This window comes from Pelodiscus sinensis, chromosome 3 (assembly GCF_049634645.1).
Source record: "Pelodiscus sinensis isolate JC-2024 chromosome 3, ASM4963464v1, whole genome shotgun sequence".
Taxonomy (NCBI): Eukaryota; Metazoa; Chordata; order Testudines; family Trionychidae; genus Pelodiscus; species Pelodiscus sinensis.
The window spans coordinates 25921342-25948036 of record NC_134713.1 but is presented as its reverse complement, the minus strand read 5'-3'; the positions used below and the strand labels follow the sequence as shown (position 1 = coordinate 25948036).

At 42.3% G+C, this 26695-nt stretch overlaps 1 protein-coding gene across 7 annotated transcripts in view; it reads right to left on the bottom strand.

The window, feature by feature from the left end:
- The window catches only part of ROCK2 (Rho associated coiled-coil containing protein kinase 2), a 155931-nt gene that overhangs the window by 75645 nt on the left and 53591 nt on the right, over nucleotides 1–26695 (bottom strand). For all 7 annotated transcript variants that reach the window (XR_012902516.1, XM_075923480.1, XM_075923482.1 and 4 more), the window contains exons 2-3: nucleotides 8476–8557; nucleotides 6139–6239 (exon numbers count right to left, since the gene is read on the bottom strand). Coding sequence is in view for 6 of the 7 variants with exons in the window: in XM_075923480.1 (XP_075779595.1) it covers nucleotides 6139–6239; nucleotides 8476–8557 (183 nt within the window). In the remaining variant the exon portion in view is untranslated. The remainder of the gene's footprint in view (nucleotides 1–6138; nucleotides 6240–8475; nucleotides 8558–26695) is intronic.

The following is a 26695-nucleotide window of genomic DNA, read 5'->3' as shown; positions in this document are numbered from 1 at the left end:
GTTGGTATATTCCAGGACAGACTATTTAGTCAAATCAACTAGAAAACTATTGATCAGATAGTAACCAATTAAAGTAATGCAACTAAACATTGTTTATTTTAAGAATGTGCTGATTTGCATAACAGCATGTGTTCTGTACTCCTATTGACCTCATAGGAAAAATCTTCAAAATGTGTACAGACTCTTGTCTGGTCTGTAACCATGGAAATCTCAAACAACCACCTCATTCTGAGCAGTTATAGGCTCTACAGTTTCTTGAGACAATAAGCACTAGTTGTACGAACAGAAAAATAATCAAGGTACAAGATACTATGGAAAGCAGCAAAACAGGTCTCGAAATATCATTAGGAATGTGCATACTTGAATACATGAGCCAAGACAGGCATGCACATTTTAGGATCATCCTCTTGCGTAGCTTGTTACTAGGCAACAGTTTTTTAGGTGGTTGGCTCATGAGAGCTGAAAACTAAAAACGTTACCAATATGCTGCAATACCTCAGGGCTACGTCTAGACTGGCATGATTTTCCGCAAATGCTTTTAACGGAAAAGTTTTCTGTTCAAAGCATTTGCGGAAATGAGCGTCTAGATTGGCACGGACGCTTTTCTGCAAAAGCACTTTTTGCGGAAAAGTGTCCGTGCCAATCTAGACGCGGTTTTGCGCAAGAAAGCCCCGATGGCCATTTTCGCAATCAGGGTTTTTTTGCGCAAAACAATACCGCGTTGTCTACACTGGGCCCTCTTGTGCAAAAGCATTTGCACAAGAGGGCTTTTGCCCGAACAGGAGCAGCACAGCATTTCCGCAAGAAGCACTGATTTCAGACAGTAGCAAGTCAGTGTTCTTGCAGAAATTCAAGCGGCCAGTGTAGACAGCTGGCAAGTTTTTCCGCTAAAGCAGCTGCTTTTGCGGAAAAACTTGCCAGTCTAGACGCAGCCCTAAAGTAAATACCAATTTAAGGCACTAAGGAAATACCTGTCCTTTGACATATCTTCACGTAACATTACTTGGAAAACTAGTTCTTTTTTCCACTCCAAATACAGGTTGAAACTCTGTAATCTGGACTTCCCTTATCCGGGAACACCCCTGATACAACCTTATTGGGGTTACAACCTCATTGGGGTGACCCCATGAGGCCATGAGTGTTGCCAGCCTACGGGGTTGAGAGAGTGGAGCCCTGAGAGGCAGCAGAGCCACCAGGCAGAGCAGGGAGTTCTTGGCGGCAGGCCAGCTAGGGAGAGAGCTCATGGCAGCAGCAGACCTCTGGGCAGCAGTGGGGCCTCTGAGGATAGCCCCTAACTGCAGCAGAATTGCTAGATGGAGCATGGTACCCCAGGTAGGAGCAGGAACCACTGGGGGGAGCGAAGAGCTCCCGCTCCCCAAGTGGCAGCAGAGTCGTGGGGAAAAAAGTAGACCCAAGTGGCAGCAGAGTTGTGAGGGGAAAAACAGTTCCCCCCCTTTCCTCCCTGCCCAGGAGAGCAAAGCCCCAGGCAGCAGTGGGACAGCCAAGGAGAAAAAGCAGAGCCCCTGGTGCACTGACCTCCCTTGTTCCGACAAATTCCCTGGTCAAGGATCAGTCAGGTCCTGAGGGTGCCAGACTAGGGAGATTCAACTTGTATCAACATTGTGAAACAAGTTGGAGGCACTGAAAATTATATTACATAAACCAGAACATCCATAGATCCTTTGCTCAATTGCAGATGAAATATTGGCAGAGAGGCCCTTAGTGAAAAACATGCTCATCAGAAGCATTGAGAAAAAACTGCCTAAAGTCATGGTTAACACTTGCCACCAGCTTATGATCCCTAAGGAATCACTCACTAGTGGGGGGGGGGGGGGGGGGAGGGATCAGAGTAGCAGTTCTGGGAGTGGGTGGCATGCACAGCTAGCTGACTTAATGCCCAAAAAAAAATTTCCTGCCACTAAAGAAATTCTCCATTAGATGATTACAGACAGAAACCAGATCCTATGTAGCACATGTGCACTACAAAGCAGTGTGAATGGAGACAAGAATCAGTCCCACTGACTGGGCTGGTGGTATCCAATTATCAGGTAGCTAAAAAATGTCCTGAGAAAAAGTGCAGGATGCATCCAATACTTCAGTCAGCATTGAACAGAAACACCTCAAGACAATCAATAAACGTGGCAATGACATATCCAAACATTTGCTTTGTCCTGAGCAGGCCTTGTGCTCAAAATGACCTAGGGGAGACCTTTCTTGTAGTATCAATATTAGTTGCCATCAGTGAAGCAACTAAGTTAAAGACATCTGAGATGAATTATTAAGCTGTTTCCTCAAAAGCAGCATGTATACATGTTTGTATGTTCATCGAGGTGCTAACATTTGTTTAGGCACCAGTGTTCCCACTAAACTGCATGGCAGCACAGCTTCACAGGAGATTAATCAGCCCCTATACCAAAATACTAATATAGGGGGAAATTTGTCAAGTTTACTTCCTTTTACTATGATGCACTAAAAGCTAGTATGATTAATGTATGCTTTCTTAATGCATCACAGTTACTGTAAAACAAATTAATGGTGTTTTAGAAGACAAGTCTCTCCAAGACACATTCTGCCATCACATAACATGCGCCCTGAAGACAACTCCCAATGACTGTATCAAAAGGTAATCTACAGTTTGAGGAAATTATACGACTGCTCTAAATCGCTTTTTCCACAAAGAAAGAAACTTAAAGTCCTAGGATGAAGAAAGGTTTTGAAAGTAATTTCAAGTGTAGTCCCCTTACTAAAGGTGCCTCTGCTTATTTTCTGGGAAGACCCTGTATGCTGCAATCTAGCATCAAAGACTACAATTCCCATGAGCCCTTGGGAAAAACAGGAAGGAAGTGACTTATGTGGGAGATGGGGGGTCTCTCCACCTGCATGAGAAGAGAGGTCTAGTAGTCTAGGACTTTGCTCTTGGATTTTGGAACAGAAGGGGAGCCAGGCTGCTGTGGAGGAGTTTGATCCAATCCAGGGACTGTTAGAGTGCAGCTACAGACTGGGACTAGATGCCTTTGGAACTGGGATCTAGCAGGCTGCTTCTGATAGGCACAGCATGAGACTGTAAGTAATTGGGCATTTTTAGGAAAGTGCTGCCTGGGACAGAGCTGCTACATAGCTTGGACCCTCATACACACTACCTACAGAGAATCTCCATTACAGCTGGAGCTCTTCAAGCACACCCACACAAGCAAGAGTCTGGGACTCTGGGGTGTGCACACTCTGGGGTGGGATCAATATTGGCAGTGCAAATGCTAGATATATAAGTTCCAATTATTGTTGTGCACTTATTCATTGTTATTCATGTTAATCTGTTAAACCCTGTTTATTTAAGTTAAGTAAATATTGTTTATTTTAATGTAATCTATTAGATGTATATAATTTGTAGTTGTTGTTCTGGAATTAGATCCAGATTATTGCTGGAATGAGTTTATTCCTGGAGGCTCTCAAGGCACACCAGTAAGTGTGTACAAGGCCAGCCAGGTGGAGCCACCGTTGTTGTACATTCTTCATTAGCAAGAGACTGCAGCAAGGGGGTGGATAGGTTTTCCCCAACGAAACAACATCACTACTGGGGTACTCAGAATCTCTTATGTCAAGGCCATCAGGCGCCCAGGCACACCTGTGACCTGCTCCCGAATAACCCAGGGAGGAAAAAGGGCGTTACACAAGTATCACAGGCCTTGCTGCTGATGTAATAAAGAAGTAAAATTAGTTAAAGCTGCTATAGAGAAGGAGCCACAGTTAGTTTCCTAAAGGAAGTTTCAAGCTGGTAGAGACTAAGAATGTCAAGGACTAGTCAACTGAACTTTGGAAGCCCCGGGGCTCACAATGATACTCCCAGCACATGCCAAGGGCTGCAACTTAAATGTGGTTGCATATACATGCAAATATATATGCAAATCACTTTTTATACCGACGGGCATGAATACAAAGATTAAGGCAAGACTACACAACATGCAAACCCCATTTAAGTTAGTTCTGATGATATTAATAAAATGCAATATTTACCTGATTTCCACCCATATGACAGCACTTTTAATGAGCAATGACAGTCCAGGAATTTAACTACTAAAATGCGTATCACCAGAAAACCATTATATTGACTTGCAATTATGGAACAAAAGAAACACTTGATACAGGAACTGGTAGTAGAAGACAGACAGAAAGGAAGCCTGCAAGGAGTTTTCACCTTATAAAATTCTTTGCAGCAGCTCCTCTTCTAACAAACAGGGCCCCAAGTTGCAGCTTCTCTTATTCTATCACTAAGAACAGACAGGTAACTCAATTTCAAAAATGCATCTTCAAAGCCCTGATGATAGATGGCTATCCCTGGAGATGCCTATATTCTGTGGGCTCTCTATTAACTCTCCTGAAGCTAAGCATAGTTCACTTAGAGGTAGAGTGTGCAAGAACTGCACTCCCACATTGTCAGAGGAGGATGACCTTGCCAAAAACAAAAAACCCCACTGCTTTTTCATGTTATTCACATGAATCACATCCAAACTTGCAAGTTACCCATGAGTCATGCAAATATTGTTACAGTTGCTATTTTTTTTCTTTCCCATTTATCTTCCAAACTATTATTTCACTTTGGAAAGCATTTTAGGCATATTTTGTATGCAAGACATTATCCAAAAAGCTTTATTCTATTTAAACTGCAAAACTTCTTTTTAAGTTAGGGTAACTGTAATGAGGAATCTAATATCTAATTAGAGGAGCAATAAATCAATCACACTAAGTGTAGAGATAGAGGATAAAACCTTTTTCTAATTACATTAAACAGTCCAAATGTGTCTTTACTGGTCAAGATATATTAAAGCTACACTATTTCTCTTTGAAAATTAATCCAGCCTGGACCAAAACGACTGCTGCAGAGGAAACCAGCAATACAAACAACAAAAGTTTTCCTAAGCCTTATGGGCTTGCCCTGTTTTTCTTCAGCATTCTATTATTAAAATACTCTGGATAATTTTCTTGGCTCTGTTTTATTATTTCATCAGCTTTAGTTTTAAAAATGGACTAAGTATCAAATTTCATTGAAGCTTCTAAGTATTTCTACATCCTTTCTTGAAGTGTTATTTTGTAACTACTTAGAGAAGTGTTTTTTGGTAAAGAGCAAAAATATGTTTTCCTTCTTTTTCTTAGAAATAACTATTACAAAGCTATAAAATTTATAAGCACATTTCAACACAGATCCCAGCTGGTCCTACATCTATTATATTTACAATGAAAAGTCAGTGAACACACACACACACACACACACACACACACACACACACACACACACACACACACACACACACACACACACACCTTTTAATTTTAAAATTATTGATTTATCCTACAACATTACTTGGCAGCTTTGACCATGTCAAAATCAATTGCCAAGGAAACAATGGATAGCCCAAATGAGCAGATGGAGTGTTTAGGGGCTCTCTCAATGTAATGTCATCTTTTTGTAAATTTCTAAACAGGTATTTTATATTAGGTAATATAACTTGAAAACAAACTTTGGATTTTTAAATTAAAAATAAAAATTCAGACAAGAAATCGGGAATACAAATCTTGTATGTAAATAAGAATAATTGAATGTATTATAAAACTATTGCTCTTGGTACAAGGGACAAGAAAAATCTGTGGGGGAAAACCTTCTTGTTACCCTATTAGTACTTTACCACCAAGGAGGTTTTCTGATACGGTTATTATTACACACTGACCATTTGTAGCAAAGAAAAAAAAACATAACTGACACGCATATAACACACTGAAGCTGACGCAGGTAAGGGAAGCTACTTTCAATTCTTTCCCTGGCAATCCACCATTGTGGTTATGTACTTTAGAGGTCTCATTTTAAGATGTTTAATATACTGCTACGCTTCAGCACAAGAAAGAACCTGGAGAATATAGTATATACATAGAATTTCAACTTCAATATTTTAATCCTTGGGTTTCTTCGTCAAAAAGTTTATATTTAAGAAGGAATTTGACAGTAGATTACAAGAAGAAACTTAAAATAACCAGTATCAATTTTTGAACATTTGCATACTTTTCATTAAAAGATACACTAACAGTATCAAGTTGATACAATAAATCTAGCTGACAAGTAGTAATCAGATAATGAGTAGACATTCTTACCAACTGTACTTCTCCAAAAGCACCTCTTCCAATCACCTTAACAACATCATAGTCTTCAGCTTTCATTTGTAAAGCTCGAATTTTTTCCACAATTTTCTCATCTAAAAAAAGTTTCAAGAATAATGTCATATAGACAGATCTGGAGCAATGTGTGAATATCTCTGGTGATATTTTCAGTTTAAAACAAACAATTTGAACACAAATGTTAAAAATTTTCAACTAATTTCTGCATTGCCTTTAAACCCATTTGCTTGGGCTTAAAAGCCATAACTCCAGTGGTTTTGGTATTTTTTGGTAAACAGCTGAATTATCTTCCCTTAAATGTGAAAACTAGCACTAGTCTTATTTCAAGCTGTGTTTTACCTAATGTGTTAAAAAATATGCTTTAACTGCTAAAAAGTTTCTTGTGATTTGTAAAAAGCCATCATGACAACCTTAAACCTTTCAGACTTTTACTCCGCTGCCACATGCTGGGCTGTCACCATTCACTAATATTCTTTTGATGAGAGTGAAATGTTAAAGTATCCAGCACATATCCCAGCAAAGCAGGTAAAATTTGCCAGGATATACCTGTGAGATTCTGTAACTGTCAAGTGGTTAAGCATACTATTAGTTATGTTTCTCACAACACAGGCCAAAGAACAGTCTCTGGCCCAGGAACTCTTTGTGTTTCTTTCTTGGGGTGCATCTCTCCAGTCCTTCCTTAAGCAAGAATCCTCATCTCTTCTCTTTAGAACAGGGCTGTACTACTTAGTTCTACACTTTCTCCCTATCCTGGAGTCTTCCCAGTTCTCCTCCATGCAGCTGGGTTCTAGGAGTCAGATTTTTCTAGTGCTTCCTTTAACAGGAGCTCCCAGATCCCCTCTCTGGAACTTGAGATGTTTATTAGCCAACTGTGGGACCTTTACCAGCTTCTGCCTCAGTTAGCCACTTGTGCTTTATGTTGCTTAGCAGACCAGCTTTTTTATTTTTAAAATTCCTGGTTTTAAAACGTTTATGCTAGTACCCTTCTCCCAGGTCATCCCCAATTGGTTGTGTGAAAGGGGAGCCCCACCCTTGCTATAAAGCTCCCAATCTTAGACTCTTAAAGCCCTGGTCTACACTAGGGAGTTATTTCTAAATAACCCCCCTTATTTCAAAATAATAAGCAGAGCATCCACACTACCAAGCCAGGTATTTCAAAGTAAGGGGCTGGTTATTTCAAAATCTGTACTCAAGCTTATTCTCTGAGGAAAGAAGATTTCAAAATTGTTATTTCCAAAGTTATTATTTCAAAATAAATCATTTTGAAATAATTTCCTAGTGTAGACAAGTCCAAAGAAAGAGTAATGGGATTTCCTCCTGGATGCTTCTTACCCCCAGTACTGCTTCCTCTCTGCCAGAGGTTTGTATTATCAGATCTTTCAATCTCTCTTAAAGGGCCATGCCACATAATGGGGTGGACAGACCATTAGGCTACGCTATCCTTAAGGGACCCACAACCAACAAAATGTTTGTTTCCCAGATCTTTGCAAACATTAATGAAGTTATGTTTTCTCCTGTTATTCCCTGGCTTATGCATCCTTTTACAAGATGCTTAATTTGAAAGGAGCGGGTATCTCCAGAGTAGCTGCAAATTTTCCCCCAACAAGCTTGATTTCTAGTTTAGAAAACAGTTTCAACTAAACTAGCTATAAAAACTGCCTCAGCCAGCACATCCTGGTCTATACTGAAGATCCAACAGGTTTTAAAACAAGACTGATTTTTTGGGAAAATTTTCCTTGCATAGACAGACAGCTATGTTTTCATGTGGCTTAATAGACAGGCATAGTAAATGTATTTACATGGCTAAACAACCATACTTTAAAATCCATTAGAGAAATAGTAATATGACATTTCTGAATTAAATCAATAGTACAATTTCATTAATTATTTACAAGACAGTGTATGCCATTTTGAGTAATTACATCTTTTCTGCAGATTACAAAAGAACCTCACTAACAACCGCAAAACTTGAGAATTACCACTAGCATTTAAACAAAAGATAAAATAAAGTAAGGATCATATATCATAAAAATACTTACTTGACTAGTATTGTTTTGGTCTTGATAACACTTTAGTATTGATTGTATACTGTTAAATACTTTGCAACACATTAGTAAGAGTAATGAAATATCACAATAGCAATTGGCTCTCAAGTAGCTATTGAGAAGGGAATGCTGTTTTAGAAAGCAAGCTCTGTTCTGTGGTGATTAGCAAAGCCCACATGAGTAGTGTATAGTATTTCTGAACAATCAACTTAAAAGACTATTTATCTTACAATCATGACAACATGAAACATGTTTAAGTGCAACTTACATCTATTTAAGAAATTATCTATGTTTTTGTTTTTCCTCAGCGCTGGAAAATCCAGATCAAGGACCAAAGAATTCAGGCCATCCTGTAAAGAAATAAAAATAAGTTAACTGTAAACATGTTTCTAGAATTTAAAAATTAACTTATCTTAAAAGTGTTGTAATAGGTATGACTTCATATTACTCAAGCACAGGTTACATTCCCATTATGCAAATATAGTTATCTTAATGCACACAAAAGGACTGCACAGGCCCAAAGGCAACAGCTTGTGTTTTAACATTCTTCCTCACTCAAGATATCATTTCACTAGATTTCTGATCTTGAATCCAGACTCCCTAGGACAAGACAGGTCAGAACTTCCTTACAATTTAAAACATTTTCATTCTGGCTACATCTAGACTAAGCTTCGGAAGAAGCTTTTCTGGAAGAGATGTTCTGAAAAAACTTCTTCCGAAAGAGAGCATCCACACTGCCAAAGCGCATAGAAAAAGCAATCTGCTTTTTCGAAAGATAGCATCCACACTAAATGGACATTCTCTCTCATTTAAGCTATGATAACTATGGGTGGAGTGGCCACCAAGGCACCCATGCCTTTTCCTCTTCTTTGGAAAGAATTCCCTCTTCCCCATCCACACACTCCTTTTTCCTAAAGAGCTCTTTAGGAAAAAGTCTTCTTCCTTGTAGAAAGAGGTTTACCAATGCTGGAAAAAAACCCTCCGTTCTTTTGTTTTTTTTTCAAAAGAACATAATTGCAATGTGTACAAATGTGAAATTTTTTCAGAAAAACGGCTGTTTTTCCAAAAAAAAAACCTCTGCAGTGTAGACGTAGCTTCAAGTCACAATCCTCACTCTAAAATCAATTGCCTAAACCTCTATATATGTGTGTGTGAGAGAGTGAGTTTCAGTAACCTAAGAGTTCCCCAAAACCTAAGCATCAGAGAAGTCCACAGAATATGGCCATTAAAAATTTTAGTTGTTGAAAATATTTCTTATCGTTATCAATATTGTAGGGAAGAGTGACAGGTGAATGAGAATCTAGTTCAGTGATATCTTCAGAGAAAGAAAAATGCAAATTCCATATGAACTGGAATTTTCCTCTTAAAAAACAAAGCCCAAAATTCTGTCTCCACAAATACATAAATTGTACAGTAATGAAGAAACAAAAACTGTTAAAGGACGTTTCAGCCTAAAGAATCAGAGAGCATCCAAATCACCCATCCACAGCAGCACGTAGGAGAACTATGGGGGAAAATGTATGAGGTGGAAAACAGTTAAAACGTATGGCCAATTAGGTCTTCAAGAGGATTATAATGTAAGATTTGTGCTACAACGTAGATACATGTAGAGAACACCACATATTCCTTCTAATTGGCAAAATTCAAGAGTTAGGCCAGACTTTTGGTCCAGAAAATGTGATTATATAAGACACTGTAATAGGCATCAGAAACAGGTCAGCTGAATAAAGAGCCAGCAAGAAATCCTTCAAGAAAAACTGGTCTGAGGGAAGATGATCCTCAAGTATGATGATAATCTCCACCTAATACACAGGTCAAATACACAATTTGACAAACATATCTTAGATTCTAACATAGCGATGCAAACCATTTTCAGCTATCCAATGGGTACTGACTTTAAAAAGAAGCATAGACCATTTTCTGCAGTTATACAGCAATTTTTTCTTCAACAAAGGAGTGTCAATTGTGATCGGATTCTATTCTTAACAATACACAAGTGAACTACTGCCATAATGGCACATATTAGAGATATGAATGGTTAACCGGTTACCTGGTAAACATCACCAGCCCAGTAGGACCCACTGCGAGTGGAGGGCATTCCAGCCTGTCCAGCCCTCGCCTGGCTGGAGCAGCACCTCTGCTTAATTGGTTAACTGGTTGAACTTAACTGATTAACTGGGATTTTACATCCATAGAACATACACCCAAGGAAGTACCTCCGTCTTTCTGCTTGGACTAACATTTCCCCAATTGTATATAAGGCCTCCTTTGCAAACCAATAAAAATATGAAAATCTCAGGTCCTTGTGAGCTGCTGTGGAGCATCTTTAATCAGAGACAGGTGTATTAACTGTAAGTTGATCAAACTGAAATTGACCCAGAAGGCACATATTCAGTTACTTCTTGGGAACAGCAGTCAGACATGGTTGAGTAGAATGTATTTAGCTGAGTTATGCCACCTTGCTGATTAACAGAGTGCCTGCAGCTAGACTTGGTGCACCACCAACAGAAACAAGTTTACGTCTCAATGCATATAAAATTCATTCCGCATATGGATGAAAAATATCAGCATATGGATGGAAAAGATTAGAGGGGAACATTGGCAGGAACTATAATTTTTGAAAAAGAGTTCAAAAAAGATAACTGAGGTGTCCACAGATGCTATGCATTTGACTTGAACAAAGAAGCCACTGAACATAAAGATTTAACTCTTCGGTAAAGATTTAACTATTTGTTTATTAAGTGAGAAAATAATCATTTTCATCATGTATTGAAGACCGTAGAGCAGTAGTTCTCAAAGTGTGGTCTGAGGACCACTAGTGGTCAGTAACTGTCTTGCAGGTGGGCCACAGGCTTGGAACACTGGTGCTCCAGCCCGTCCCTGCTTGGCTAAAGCACCAGCATGGGCTCCCTGCAGCAAGGGAGTGGGGAGCCCTGAGCCTTGTAGGCTGAATCTGGCTTGCTAGGGGTAGGGAGAAGGAAGTGACTCTGTGTGCTGCTGCATACCCTCCCTCCAGCCCAGACACCCACCCGCCCAGACCAGTACCCTCAGCCCATTCCTGCACCCTTCCTCTAACCCAGACCTTACACCTCCACCTCCTCCTGCACTCATTTTGTCATCATAGGTGATTGGCTGGGGTCGACTACTCGCTTACAACGCTACTAAAAACAGCAGTGTAGATGTTCCTGCTCAAGCTGGACACTAGGTATCCAAAAGTGAGATTATGAAGAGTGGGAGGGGCTGTGAAGTTTTGTTGCCAGGCCGCTTAGAGGGAAAACTGCTGCCTGCCGTGCCCCACCCCTTCACAGGCTGCAGCCATGTGCTCTGGATTCCTTTGTGCTTCGTGGCTGCCTGTTATTGAAACAGGCAGCTCCCCAGAAACCGGCCAATGGGACTGTGCTGGGGCTGGAAGCATCTCCTAAAGCTTCCCCCACCTCCCCTCTGGGCTCACATTTTTTAAGGAAAAATGGCCCGGTAGCCACATTTTTTAGCAGCATGTGGGTGGGGCGAGACAAGCAGGGAGCCTTCCTGTTATTCCCAGAAGGCAGGCTACCCAGGCTCACTTGCTTGCTTTTTCTTCAAATACAGGCAGTCCTCGGGTTACGTACATAGCCGGCGCTCCCCCCGCAAGCGCCGCGCGCCCGGGGCCGGCGCTCCCCTCATTCCTCCCACAAGCGCCCAGGGCCGGCGCTCCCCCCACTACCCCCACAAGCGCCCAGGGCCGGCGCTCCCCCCACTCCCTCCACAAGTGCCCAGGGCTGGTGCTCCCCCCACAAGCGCCCAGGGCCGGCGCTCCCCCCACAAGCGCCGCGCCATGTGCCCGGGGCCAGGCCAGCCCCAAGCACCTGGCGGGCGCATGCAAATGCCCCCGTGGGCGCCATGGCGCCCGCGGGCACCATGTTGGGGACCACGGATCTAAAGCTTCTAAAAAAAAGGTTGAGAAACCCTGCTCTGTACCATTCCTTTTGGCCTCTCTGTTTCCTTTCTCCTTTGGCGAGTTGCGTAGGCAGGAGTTTTGGTAAAAATATATCAGCACACAGTGCCCACTCTACCTCAGCTGGTGCTAGATAATCAGAGCCTAAATCTAAAGGAGTTGGCATTACTGAGGTGATAGATCCCCCCACATTTTGTTGTGGATTTTCCAAAGAAAATGCTGGTGTTTTCTATAGGTCACCCACATCTCCCAGTCGTAACAGACTTGGGATTAACATGGCTCTCTCAACTATAAGTCTTATACATGTTTGGATGTTGTGGTTGTGAACACCTAACAAGGAAGTCTGCTTAAGGCAAGCCTGGCCTTGAATCTTAATATATGTAAGTTATCACATCACACCTTGACATTTTTTAAATTTCTTAGTGTGATGGGATGTCCCTCCAGACAGTCTTGTGTGGCTATCTAGAAGTCCTTGTACACAACACCTTGCCCCTTCGGAATTGCAAATCCGTGGAGGATTTAAATATCCCCCACAGCATTTGCATTTACATGGCTGCCGCTTTTTTCCGGCTTGGGGATATGCCGGAGAAAAGCGCCAGTCTAGACGCGATTTTCCGGAAAATAAGCCCTTTTCTGGAGAATCCCTTATTCCTACTTGAAAGTAGGAAAAGGGCTTATTTTCTGGAAAATCGCGTCTAGACTGGCAATTCCGAAGTGTCTCATTGGCATCCCTTTTCCGGAAAAGGAATGCCAATGTAGACACACCCAAGGAGAATCCCTGGGCTGTAATCCTTACAAAAGAACAGAGAAAAACAATTAATCGCCTCAGACATTATTTCCAAACCCCCAAACAAGGAAAACAACAAAAACCTGACTCTCTCAACTTTTCTCTACTTACACATTTTAAGAAGTCTGTTCCTGGGAAAGTCCATCTCTCTTGCTACCTGGGAAAAACTGCTGCTTGCTCCAAAACTAAGGGGGAGGGAGGAAACCTCTCTCATTTGAAATACTTCATCTGCATTTCATTGGCTGAATGCCCAAAGCCCCCTCCCTCGGGTGTATCTCCAAATTAGCTTAGCCCTTTCCTTGCTCTCCAAGCAAGCCAGACTCTCCTTTGCAGTTCCTATTCATGACAGCACCAAAAAGAAAAAAGGCATGCACCCAGCCAGCAAGAAGCCCTAAGGAATGGTAAGTTGCCACCATACCTTTACACTTATGTCAAAGAGCCTTCTCTTAAACCCAGCACTTTCTATATTTTTTGAAGTATGTAAACATTTATCAAGTTAGTTATACCAAATTAACTATGATTAGCTTTCTCATCACCCAGATTTCCACAACTTTTGTTCATTGCCAGCTACATGTAAAAGCTGTTTAAATTTTTATGAACAATCATTTCAATTGAGATGAAAATTATGCCACCTAGATTATTAGAAATCTTCCTAATTTCTGATGTCTGTCGTCCACAAAGTGCAACAACAAATCAGGACCTGGTAAAAACAAGCAAAATTTCAAAGCCTAAAAGTTATCCCTGAATTTGTCTATTTGTTTTAGGTGATGTTTATAAACATCTTTTTTTTTTTTTAAATAAAAGTACAAGCTAAAAACAACCCCAAAAGGCCAATATTTTTGCTTTATTTTGGGAAGTAGTAGTAGAAAATAAATATTATTGTAAATAAAATTTCAAAAAAAGCAGATTTTAAGGTCCACACAAACATTAAACAAAAATGAACCATTTCAAATACATGTTAACAGTTTTTGTATGAAAGACCTTTCTATTTCAATAATTGACCAACAGATGTTTTAAGCTGTAAGATATTGTTTAGAGGTATCTTTCACCTTACAGCATTAAGTCTGTATTACATTTATGAACACTGGTGAACATGAATGGGTCAAAAGATCAGTAAAACAGACCATCCAAACTGAAGATAAGTAATCCAGGAAATGACATCTTCTGTCTAAGCCTCATAGATAAGTCATTCCAACCAGGAAATATGTTATTAAAGTGATTTCACTGTTAACTTCCTCTTTGTGTTATTACAAAAGGTTTAAAGTTGTCACAACTAAAAATAGGAACCAAATAAACACATTACTGGGAAAAGCACAGGCAAGCATAGGCAACCCCAGACACCACCACCCCCCGCGCGCACGTGTGCACGCACACATATGCGCATGCAAGAGAGATCCACTTGTGTAAATTTACTTTAACACTCTGTTTACATTGCACTTCTCCAGCAGACAAATCAAAATTAATTTTTTTCAGCATTCTTCTGCGTCAAGAGAGGATTTCACAAAACTATTAGCCAAAAGGAGGCTTTGAAAGTAGCCCTCAATTTTGCCTTCTCATCAGGCAACTTGTACAGTGCGAAGACCATAATAAAGAGGAAAAACTAAGAAAGAGAGGAGGAAAGCTAAATGTGTGTGGTGTTCACTCTGACAAGCACAATTAGGGAGAAAACAGAAGCCACAAAACAGCCAGTCAAATTCTCTGCTAATAAATATTTCAGGTAATCTCACTGAAATCAGCACAGAATCTGCCCCCCCTGTACTGGCACTTAATTGTAAAGCCATAACGGCTGGTTGAGCCCATTCAGGATTGATGTAGACATATTAACCCCAATCAGTTGAAAGGCCTCACCTACTCAAACTTAGGGCCCATCATACTATGAGCAAATATGCCCCCAAAAAAGAAACAAACCATAGCACTATTGGCAGAGACAGATTAAATACTCATTAGCAGGTGAATGCAAATTGCCTTCAAATTTAAACAGTTTTACAAAACCATAAACAAATGGAATAAACAAAAACAGATTTCACATCTCCCATATCCCTAACTTGAATTGTGAAGAAGGCAGAAAAATGATACCAGAAACCAGAAAAGGGTGGAAAAAACTAGCATGTTAAAGCAGTTGTTAGGGAGAAATGCCATCTTTTATATAGTGATAGAAATGTAACTGTGTTAGTCTGGTGTAGCTGAAGCAAAATACAGGACTATGTAGCACTTTAAAGACTAACAAGATGGTTTATTAGATGGGCCAGACCCACTTCCTCAGATCAAATAGTGGAAGAAAACTGTCACAACCATATATACCAAAGGATACAATTAAAAAAAAGAACACATATGAAAAGGACAAATCAAATTTCAGAACAGAAGGGGGATGCGGGGGGAGAAGGTAAATGTCTGTGAGCTAATGATATTAGAGGTGATAATTGGGCAAGCTATCTTTGTAATGGGCAAGATAACTAGAGTCTTTGTTAAGACCCCCACACAAAGTGTCAAATTTTAGCATGAGTAACAGTTCAGAGGATTCCCTTTCAAGTGCAGTTTTAAAAGGCTTTTGAAGCAGGATGCAGGTAATTAAGTCGTTGAAACAATGTCCTTTCTGGTTGAAATGGCAAGAAACTGTTTTTTCTTTGTGATCCTGTCAAATATCTGTTTTGTGGGCATTGATCCTTTGCCGAAGTGTCTGAGACGTTTGTCCAGTGTACATAGCAGACGGACACTTTCGGCACAGGATAGCATAAATTATATTTCTGGATGCGCAGGAATAGGTGTTCTTGATCTTATAATTCACTTGGTTAGGTCCAATAATGGTATCAGCAGAGTGAATATGTGGACAAAGCTGGCAACGGGGTTTGTTGCAAGGGAAGGTACCAGGGTTGGTATTAGTGTGGTATGTCCTGTGGTTGTTGGTAAGAATCATCTTGAGGTTAGGTTGGTTGTCTATAGGAGACTATGGGTCTGTCTCCCAGAGCCTCTTGGAGTTTGGTATCCTGTTCCAGTATAGGCTGTAGTTTATTGATTATGTGTTGGACAGGTTTAAAGTTCAGGGTTGTAGGTGATGACAAGTGGTGTTCTACTGTTGGTTTTCTTGGGTCTGTCTTGAAGTAGATGGTTTGTAGGTATTCGTCTGGCTCTTTCAATTTGCTTTATTTGGGTACACACGTGGTCCCACAGTATGCTAATATCTTTATGGCTGACCTAGAACAACATTTCCTCAACTCCCGTCCCCTTTTATCCCTTCTCTACTTACGCTACATCGATGACATTTTTATGATCTGGACGCATGGCCAAGAAACACTGGAGACATTCCACAGAGATTTCAACAACCTACACCCCACCATCAACCTCAGCCTGGACCATTCTACACGAGAGATCCATTTCCTGGACACCACAGTACAAATCAACAATGGAAAATAAGACACCACTCTCTACAGAAAACCCACTGACTCATACAGTTACCTACATGCTTCCAGCTCCCATCCAGAACACACCATATGATCCATCATCTATAGCCAAACCCTTCGATAGAACCGCGTCTGGTCTAATCCCACTGACAGAGACCAGAAACTTCAGGATCTCTACCAAGCATTTATAAACCTCAACTACCCACCCGGAGAAATAAAAAAGCAAATTGAAAGAGCCAGATGAATACCTAGAAACCATCTACTTCAAGACATTTATTATGTGAAGAAGATTTTTGTACGGTTTTATTGTTCAACAACACTATTTGAAATGTAATACAGGTTGAACTTCTATGGTCCAGGACTCTCTGGTCCAACAACATCAGTGGTCTGGAAGAATTACGGATGTTGCTGCACCACAGCCCCTCAGCCAGAGAAATGCCAGCAGCTGGCAGCCCGCAGGGCCAGTGGCTTGGGACCAGAGAGCTCTGCTGGCTGGAGGAGTAGAGTGCTGCTGCAGCTGGAGTGAGACCAGCCCATAGAGAAGCCCTGTCTGCAGGCAACAAGTAGGGAAGCCCTGCTGGCCAGGGACATGAAGTCCTACCCCAGCTGGAGTGAGGCTGACCAAGAGAAAAGCTCCATCAGCCCGGGGCAGGGAGCCCTGCTGGGTGTGGGCATTAGTTCCTGCTGTGGCCAGAGTGAGGAAGTCCTACCAGCCAGGGCACAGAGCCCTGCCGGCCAGAGCTGGGCCAGCAGCCCGGAGAGAAGCCCCACTAGAGGACTGGAGGCAGCAGAGCCCAGCAGGCAGGCTGGGGACAGTGCACTGGCTGGGGCTGCAGCCAGGAGAGGAATTCCGGGGAAGCCCAATACCTGACCTCCCTTGGTCCGGCAAATTTCCTAGTTTGGTATCACTCACATCCCAAGGGTGCTGGGCCAGAGAGGTCCAACCTGTAGATGAATGCCGATTAAATTATTGGAAAGTATTAACCATGTGAAATCTGGCTAGACTGTGACTAAAAATAAATAATATTTAAATATATCTCTGAGTGTAGTCATCATCTATAAGTAAATACATATTTAGACATTTAAACCATGTAACAGACAGCACGTTTCAGTTTCATAGACCAAGTTTGAGTGAAATTTGGTCCTTCTTGCAGATTTTACAACTGGGCAATATTTAAAACAATTCTGCTAGAATTGTATTTAATTATTTATTTTACTACTGGGGAAAAAACACCTTGATTACCATTTATAATACAGTAGCATATACTGTCACCAGTCAGGGACTGGCATCCTCTTATGTTAGGCAGTGTACACAAAGAGATATAATCTTTCCCTAAAAAGCTTACTATGTAGTTTGAAATGAAATTTAACAGGTGAACAAAAGAGATTAACTAGAGGAAAGGGGAAAGAAGTAGAATATTCATAACTTACTTGTTGAACACAGGTTTTATAGATAATTCTTATTTTCAATACTAGTGTAGTTAGCAATAAAGACATTAAAATTATATATGTATTTTAGCCAGAAATTCTTCTATTAAATATTATTTCCACTTCTATTAAATGTCATCATTTGTCCCCTCCCACAGTTCATCTGTTGCCATTTTTGTCGTCAAACTCCAGCAATAGATAACAAATTCTATATCTACTTTTGTTGTGACAGTGCAATCACAGAAAATTCAGTCATCTAGTATAACCTGTCCTGAGTTAAATGTCACTATACATTTATAAATTCTTTAGCTGGTTTTAAATGTTGCTTTGGCATTATTCTCAAAGCATAAAGATGCATTTGAGTCCCAAAATTAAGAGTGTTAAGTAACTATGTCAACAGTACTAAGGGTGATTTCTCCAAGATTTCCAATAGTATATTGATGGATACAGGAAAGCAAAATAATTCTGATTACTAATATTCCACATAGGTAACTGACTGTTTTAGTTCAGTTAAATGCTTGCCAAACAACCAAAATGGAACTTACACTCAGAGTGGGGAGGCGAGGGGAAAATCAAACTAGAAGTAGAGTTGGAAAAAGACACATTAATGTTCAGGTTTCAAGTCATACAAAGTGTCCCTTTCCATTGTTGACAAGTTACACAATATTGATCAAATTTTAATTGTAACTGATCCACCTGGTTAGTAAAGCTCTCTGACATAGTCCAGAACAGGGTTGCTCTACCTTTGAAGCCCTGGGGGCCACAATGATACTCCCACTACATGCCGAATGCCACAACTTACATGTGGTTGCATGTACGTGCAAATATATATGCAAATAGCTTCTTTCACACCGATAGGCATGAATATAAAGATTAAGGCAAGACTACATGCAGGCCCCATTTAAGTCAGTTATGCTGATATGAATAAAATACAATATTTACCCGATTTCCACCCATATGGCAGCACTTTTAATGAGCAATGACAGTCCAGGAATTTAACTACTAAAACGCATATCAACAGAAAACCATTATCTTGACTTGCCATTATGGAGTGGGCTTCAAACAAACAGGGCGCATGTCCATCTGTCTTCCGACTGCGGCCAATGCCAGATGTCCCAGAAGGAGTGAACAGAACAGGAAATCATCAAGTAACCCATCTTCTGTCACCAATTCCCAGTCTCTGACAGAAGCTAGGGACACCATTCCTACCATCCTGGCTAATAGCCATCGATGGACCTAACCTCCATGAATTTACATAGTTCTTTCTTGAACCCTGGTAAAGTCCTGGTCTTCACAACTTCCTTTGGCAAGGAGTTCCACAGGCTGACCATGCACTGTGTAAAGAAAACATTCTTTTGTTTATTTTAAACCTGCTACCTATTAATTTCATTTGGTGACCCCTAGTTCTTATCTTATTGGAACAAGTAAATAACTTTTCCTTATTCACTTTTTCCACACCAGTCATGATTTTATAGACCTCTATCATATACCTTCTTAGACTCTTCTTTTCTAAGCTGAAAACTCCCAGTCTTTTTAATCTCTCCACGTGGGACCTGTTCCAAACCCCTAATAATTTGTGTTGCCCTTTTCTGAACAGCAGCTGACAAGTTCAGGCATTTTGCCTGTGGAAACAGGGGAGGAGGGAACCTGCCACCCACGTATTGGGGTGGCGGGAGAGATGCAGGCCCATCTGCTCCTTTGCATCCTGGCCTAGAGCCCCAACAGTTGAAGACTGATCTGCCATTGGATCAACAGAGATCCTGACTGCAACACACTGACTCACTCACCAGCACTGTTTCAGACAGACCAGGCTCAGTTACCCCTAGGTCACTTCCTAAATCCCCCTTGGGACATACCTGGCTTGGCTGCTGGTCTTCCGGGACATTGGGGAATGGAACCTCAGTCCGAGCTTGCAGATCCTCTGGGTCAGGGTCAGTTAGTGGTCCTGGTCAATCCTCAGATTCCTGGAGGTCTGTAGTAACCTCCCACCTCAGGGACTCAAGAAGGGCATGTAGCCTTCCACAGCTGAACTCCAAGTGAGCTCCTACCCCTATATGTCTGTGGGTGGTCACTCTGCCTCATCACACTGGTCCAAAATTTTCTGGGTTGTCCTTATTTCTCTTTTTACAGATAGATATTATATTTTCCCTTTTTCAGTCATCAAGTATCTTCCATCGTCCACAAGTTCTCAAAGATGTGCTAGTGCATATCATTATACCTACATGGAGTGCAACTCAAATGAAATCCGTGGGATTCCATCAGCATATCTGTTTGCAAGACCGGTGCCAACAGCAGCCTCATTTTTTGAAGATTTTTACATTACAGGCAATCCCCGAGTTACACGGATCCGACTTATGTCGGATCCGCAGTTACGAATGGGGTTTTTCTCGCCCCGGAGGACAGGAGCAGCGGGACGCCCAGATGTGCCGCGGTCCCACCCCCTGCGTCCTCCGGGGCGAGAAAAGCTGCTCTCTGGTCTGCTGGGGGGGGAGGGGGGGAGCTCCCCACCCAGCAGACCAGGGAGACGCTGAGCAAAGCCGCGGAGCACGCGGGCAGCGGGACAGCCCAGACGCGCCGCGGCTGTCTTTGTTCCCCGTCTCCCTGGTCTGCTGGGTGGGGAGCTGGCAGCGGGACAGCCAAGGCGCGTCTGGGCTGTCCCGCTGCTCGCGTGCTCCGCGGCTTTGCTCCCCGTCTCCCTAGTCTGCTGGTCTCCAGCAGACCAGGGAGATGCGGAGCAAAGCCGCGGAGGACCCAAGCAGCAGCTCCGCGGTGCGTCTCGGTCTGCCACCCACGTCTCCCTGATCTGCTGGGAGGGGGTGGGGGGGAGCGCAGCTTGTGCGCACCCCCCCCCCCCCCCCCAGTAGACCAGGCTTTTCTCCAGACGCCTGTGGTAGAGCAGCTGGGGCGCTGCCGGTTGGTCCCGCAGCGCCGCTCGGTCCCGCAGCGCCGCTCTGGGCGCTACTGGACCAACCCGGCAGCACCCCAGCTGCTCTGCCCCAGGCGCCCTGATTCAGCCGCTGCTGAAACTGACCAGCACTGACTACAGGAAGCCCGAGGCAGAGTTGCTCTGCCCCGGGCTTCCTGGAATCAGCCGCTGATCAGTTTCAGCAGCAGCTGACTTGGGGATGCCTGGGGTTCTTAAGTTGAATCTGTATGTAAGTCGGAACTGGCGTCCAGATTCAGCCTGTTGAAACTGATCAGTGGCTGATTCCAGGAAGCCCGGGGCAGAGCAACTCTGCCTCGGGCTTCCTGTAGTCAGCCGCTGGTCAGTTTCAGCAGCGGCTGAATCTGGACGCCAGTTCCGACTTACATACAGATTCAACTTAAGAACAAACCTACAGTCCCTATCTTGTACATAACCCGGGGACTGCCTGTATATGCACACAATAGGTAAAGGCCAAGTATCAGCTTTAATTCTGAATATGCTTACTTCTGTTAGCTTAAAATTGTAATAAAAATGACTACACTTTCAACAATATAAACATGAGACTTACATTATTAAAAGAAAACAGACCCCCTTCTCCTAATGAACTAACTAGTATGGCCAAAATAAGTCAAAAGTTCTAATCTTATTTTTTTTTATTTCATTTTGTAAAACCTTAGATTTTAAATTGAAAGCAAATTAGTATATATTAACATACTTTTATATTACTGGAAGATTTACCCAGCATTGCTCAGGTCCTTAATTAATTTTTGTAGCTTGGAATATGAAGTTAAAATGTACACGTTTCATTTGAATCACTACTCTGGTGTGACGCAAATGAAGGGGCTCAGTATGCAATCTGACCTGAGAAGAGAGAACTACTCTGGCCCTCTCTCACTGCAGCAGGTTGGGGACAGGTAAGAAGTGCCTCTCCATGGCCACTGAAGCTCTAGCAGTCACAGCCAGAGGAGGGGTGTATGTCTGCCAGCTGGGGCAGGTCCAAGTTTGTCTGCTCCCTGTGCTCCCCAGAAAACTGCACTTTCCCCTCATTCCCTGACAAAGGGGAAACAGCCCACAATGTTCCCATACGAAACAGTCCCAGACCGGGGGGGGGGGGGGGGGGGGGGCATTCCCAGCCAGCTCCTTTCACCTGCCTGGTGATTCTGGGCTCATCAGGTACAACTACACTTACTCCCCAATTTGAGCCAGGGATGCAAATGTAGGCGACCAAAATTGCTAATGAAGCGGGGATTTAAATATCCTGCGCTTCATTAGCATAATCTCGCCCGCACGCTATTCCGCTCAACAGCTGATTCGAACCAGGAAGCACGCTCTGCGACGCATTAGTTCGAATCAAATCCCTTGGTTCAAACCAGCATTACTCCTTTTTGAGGTGTCATGTTAGTTCGAGCCCAGAGGTTTGATTCGAACTAACGCATCCTGGAACGCGCTTCTTGGTTTGAATCAGCTGTTGAGCGGAATAACGCGCGGGCAAGATTATGCTAATGAAGCGCGGGATATTTAAATCCCCGCTTCATTAGCGATTTTGGTCGCCTATATTTGCATCCCTGGCTCAAATTAGGGAGCAAGTGTAGACGTACCCATCTAGACTACGCTACAGTGTCCAAAGGGGCTATGCAAATTCCACGGGAATTTGAATATCTCTTTCCGATCTCACTTTTGAAAGTGAAAGTAGTTTAGATGCAGCTTTTTCAGCGAACCTTCCCCCCCTTTGTCGAAAAACAGCTCTTCCTCAAAAAAATGAAGAACTGGAAGGGATCTTGAAAGGTCATTGAGTCCAGTCCCCTGCCTTCACTGCAGGACCAAGTACCATCCCTGACAGATTTTCCCCAGATCCCTAAATGGCCCCCTCAAGGAATGAACTCACTACCTTGGGTTTAGTAGGTCAATGCTCAACCCACTGAGTTATCCCATTCCAGGCACATCCCATTTTCCTGGGGCAACCAAACCCTTACTTTGTTTGAAGTTATGATAAGAGGAAGCTGTATACTAAATTGGGTGGCCCTAGCTCTTACCATTTAGGCACAGTAAATGAAGGTTCCATCTTTGAATTAAAAACCATGCCATTCAAGAGAATACTTTGATTTTATTCACATAAAAAAGTCAAGCAGATATTAAAGATAAGAATTTCACAATTCCACCATCCTTTGCTGACAAAAAGCATATGCTGTCAACTTGTTCTACCATTTTTTGTATTTGTTTAATTATAGGAACAGTGGACAGAAATGGTTGTAGTTAAGGTTGACAAATATTTTCCTATAAAACTATTTCAGTTGCTGAATTTTAACTACTAGAGTCTGAAGTTTTCCATTCTCGGTGTGTTTTAGACTAACTTTTATTTTTTTTGTGTGCGAACGTGGAGATGGGGCACACATTGCAAACTTTCTGCAAAAAAACTTCAGCTATTTTTGAGAGCTGAGTTAGGAGGAAAACATGTTTTGTTCATGTTAAAAAATTCTTACAAGCTTTGTCAAGAAATTTAGTATCTCCCTGTTTTAGAGCAGGATATTGATATTTGGCAGGGGAATGTTACTTGGACAGACATTTCTTTTAGTAACTCAGGAAATGCACCCAAATGTAATCAAATTATAAGTAACTGAAAGTTAAGAGTTTGGAAGTTAAAATCTCTGAAGATCCCAACTGTGCTGAACATTCTCTGGGAACCTTTCCTCAGAACTGTTCCTCCCAGCTGTCAGAAGCCACTGTGACACTGGGATGGGGAGCTGACTTTTCTATGCTCTTGATGCTCCTTTTGTTGGTGCCCATACAGTGTCAAGGAGGACAAGGAAGCAGCCTGTCTCAGATGCAGAAGGAAACCAGAGACAGGCAAGAGGCTAGACACAATAGCAGGGGATGGACTAGCAGAAGCAAAAAGGGCAGGTTGAATGAGATGTCCTGCTAGGGGACAAAAATAGAAGAAATGCTAGCCACTAGACCATCCTTCCTTCCAGAATCTGGACTTGAATTTATGATACAGGAGGCCCGTGACTTGCGATGGCCCGAGTTCTGACTCTCCCGCACTTACAGCCATTTATACAAGTGCAGAAGGGGTTGGAAATCCCTGACTTATGTCCAAAGCGCCTATCGTAAATGAGGGTTCAATTTATGATGCCCTGGACTTGCAACACTTCCCCCTGAACTAATCGCATTGCAAGTTGGAGGCCTCCTGTATTCAAGTCTCAAGATTCCACTGCTAAACTGTGAAAACTATTTGCAAAGTTACTCTCTCTCTCTTTCAACATGCAATAGGGATTAGGGATGTTAAATTTCGATTAATTAGCTAAGTGAATATTTTATAGAATTTCCCATCGACCATTTGATTAGTCGATAGGAACTTCCATGTTTCGCCTTTGAAATGTAAAAGAGCCCCAGCAGGGGTTCTCATGCATTTCAAAGCAGAAGTGGCATATGGAGCCTGGGGTCAGTGGGGACCCCAGGCTCCATGCTGTACTTCCTCTTTGAAATGCAGAAGAGACCCCACTGGGGACCCTTGTACATTTCAAAGCTGGCACACTGCGTGGGGCCCCCCGCTGACACCAGGCTCCATGTGGGCACTTTGAAATGTACAAGGACTCCCCACTGGCCCCAGACTCCATATGGCATTCCAAATGGGAAATGTACAAGAGCCCCAGCAGGGACTCTTGTATATTTCAAAGTTGGCCACTGCTGTGCCCTTGCCCCCTCCCATGAAGCTGGAGGGAACCAGCTTTTAAACTGGCTCCCCTCAGCACCCTCTTCTCTTTCCCCATCCCCCTGCTGCCTCTTTGTGATAGAGGCAGCAAGGGGGAGGAAGCGACTCATTGACTAGTCACTTACATCCCTAATAGGGATTGATAAAAAGGATAACAGCCTACTACTACTACTATAATTTACTCTGCTAACTCTAGTTGAAGATGTGGGCTGTGGATTTAAGACTGCAGAATACCCATTTGAGAGTCAATTTCTACATGACAGAATGTGTGTTTTTTCAATGATTAGGGAAATGCATTAAAGTTTTAAAGTTAGTCACTCAACATTTAGGAAACTCCAGAATTAATGTTGTCTGTGCAATTAATGCTCTCTGGCATATGTCATGTAGTCTTTAAATACATGATCAGAAACTATTATTTCCATAACATTACAGCCTCATTCAGTGCACAAGATGAATGGTGCTTCTGAAATGAATTGCAGTTGTATAGCAAAATGAAGATGTTGTTTGTTGGAACCCTGCCTTATTTACTGCAGAAACTGAAGATGTAAAGAATGAGAGAGTCTCCTGATTATCTAGATTCTATCCCTGCCTCTGCCAGAGTTCCTGTGTGATATGGGGAAAACCACTTAAACCAAATTTTTATGGGCCATTTTCTGTGTGTTCCTCATTTCTAGATAGGCAGTTAAACACACTAAAGCCTGATTTGAAGAATAGAGGAGCACTCCCAACTGTAACTGAAGTGAATGGGAGTTAGTATGATGTAGCATTTCAAATGTTGAAAGCCTAAGTACTGTGACAACATTAAGCCTTAAACATCCCAAACTGGGTACCTAAAATTAACAAACTTTTTACAGTTTGACTCTTAATTCAGTTTCTAATCTGTAAAATGGGGGAAATACTACCATTTTACTTCAGAGAGTACTGTGAAATAATGTCTTTAATGTAAATGAAATACTCAGATACTATAGTGATAAACCCATAGAAAAATCCATGAGGAAATTCATTTTTAGCATCTGATTCCACTATAGGTTTCTATAAAATAGTATTTGTGCTGTCCTCTAAGTCAGACAAAGAGTGTAATATTCTTACTTTATCAACTTATGTGAACTTTAGGTACCTCATTTAAAAATACTGGGGGTATTTGGACCCATGTTGTCATTATGAAAATAAAACTAAAAGTCTACATCGGAATTTAGATGGAGATAGTTTTGTATAGCTCCTTTATTAAAAGCATGTCTAGCACATGATGGTTAATTATTAACCAGGATCCTTTCACAATTATCCTCTACTTTTTAAGTGTCAGGCAAACAAATATTTGGTGAACTACTGTTGTGACCAGCTCAACCCACCCCACTGATTTTTTTCTTAAAATGATATACAGCTCACACTATTGTTTGAATGTAAAAATAATTTTTTGATGAGACAGAAATGAATAGGGATTCTTGTAAGCAATGCTGCATTTATAAGCCAATTTCAATTACTCCAAATTTTATAATATAACATAGCAGTGGGCAATAATTTTTGGAAAGTGGTCAAGGTGCACACATTTCTATGGAGGAAGTGTGTGGTCTGGGATGGAGGTTGGGTGCAGATGGGCGCACTGGGTTAGGGACTGGGGTGCAAGAGACAGTGTGAGGTCTGAGAGGGAGTTTGGGTAAAGGAGGGGATTGGGTAAAGGAGGGGATTGTAACCAGTGTTCTCTCTAAGCTGAATGGCAGCACAGCTTCACAGGTGATTAATCAGCCCTGCCCAGTCAGTCAGTTCTATGCATGGAGCCCTGAGCCTCTGACTGGGCAGGGCTAATTAATCACCTGTGAAGCTGTGCTGCTGCACAGCTTAGAAGGAACACTGGTTGTAACCTGGGCCAGGGGATTGGGGTGTAGGATCAGGGAGGGAGTATGGGTACAGGAGAGGATTCTGGCCTGGGAGAGAGGTATAGGAGGGGGTACAAGATCTGGGAGGGAGTTGTGACCTGGGGCAGGAAGGTACAGAGGGTTTGGATGGTGGCCTGGGGAACGGAGTTGGGGCATGTGAGGGGCTAGGATGCTAGAGATAGGCTTTGACTGGGAGGCACTTACCTAAGCATCTCCCAGCCAGCAGCCCTGCAGCATCCCCAAAGCAGGTTGGGCTCTCTGCTTGCTGTAGCCCCAGATTAATTAATACTGCAGGCTGTTCCCTCCATGTGGCTCTCAGCTCCAGGAGCGGGAAGTGGCATGTGTTGCTCCCATCCTCCTAGGCCAATCTCTCAGTTTCTATTGGCTGGTTGTTTCTGGCCAAAGCAGCTGAGGATTGGGCTGGGGGTGAAG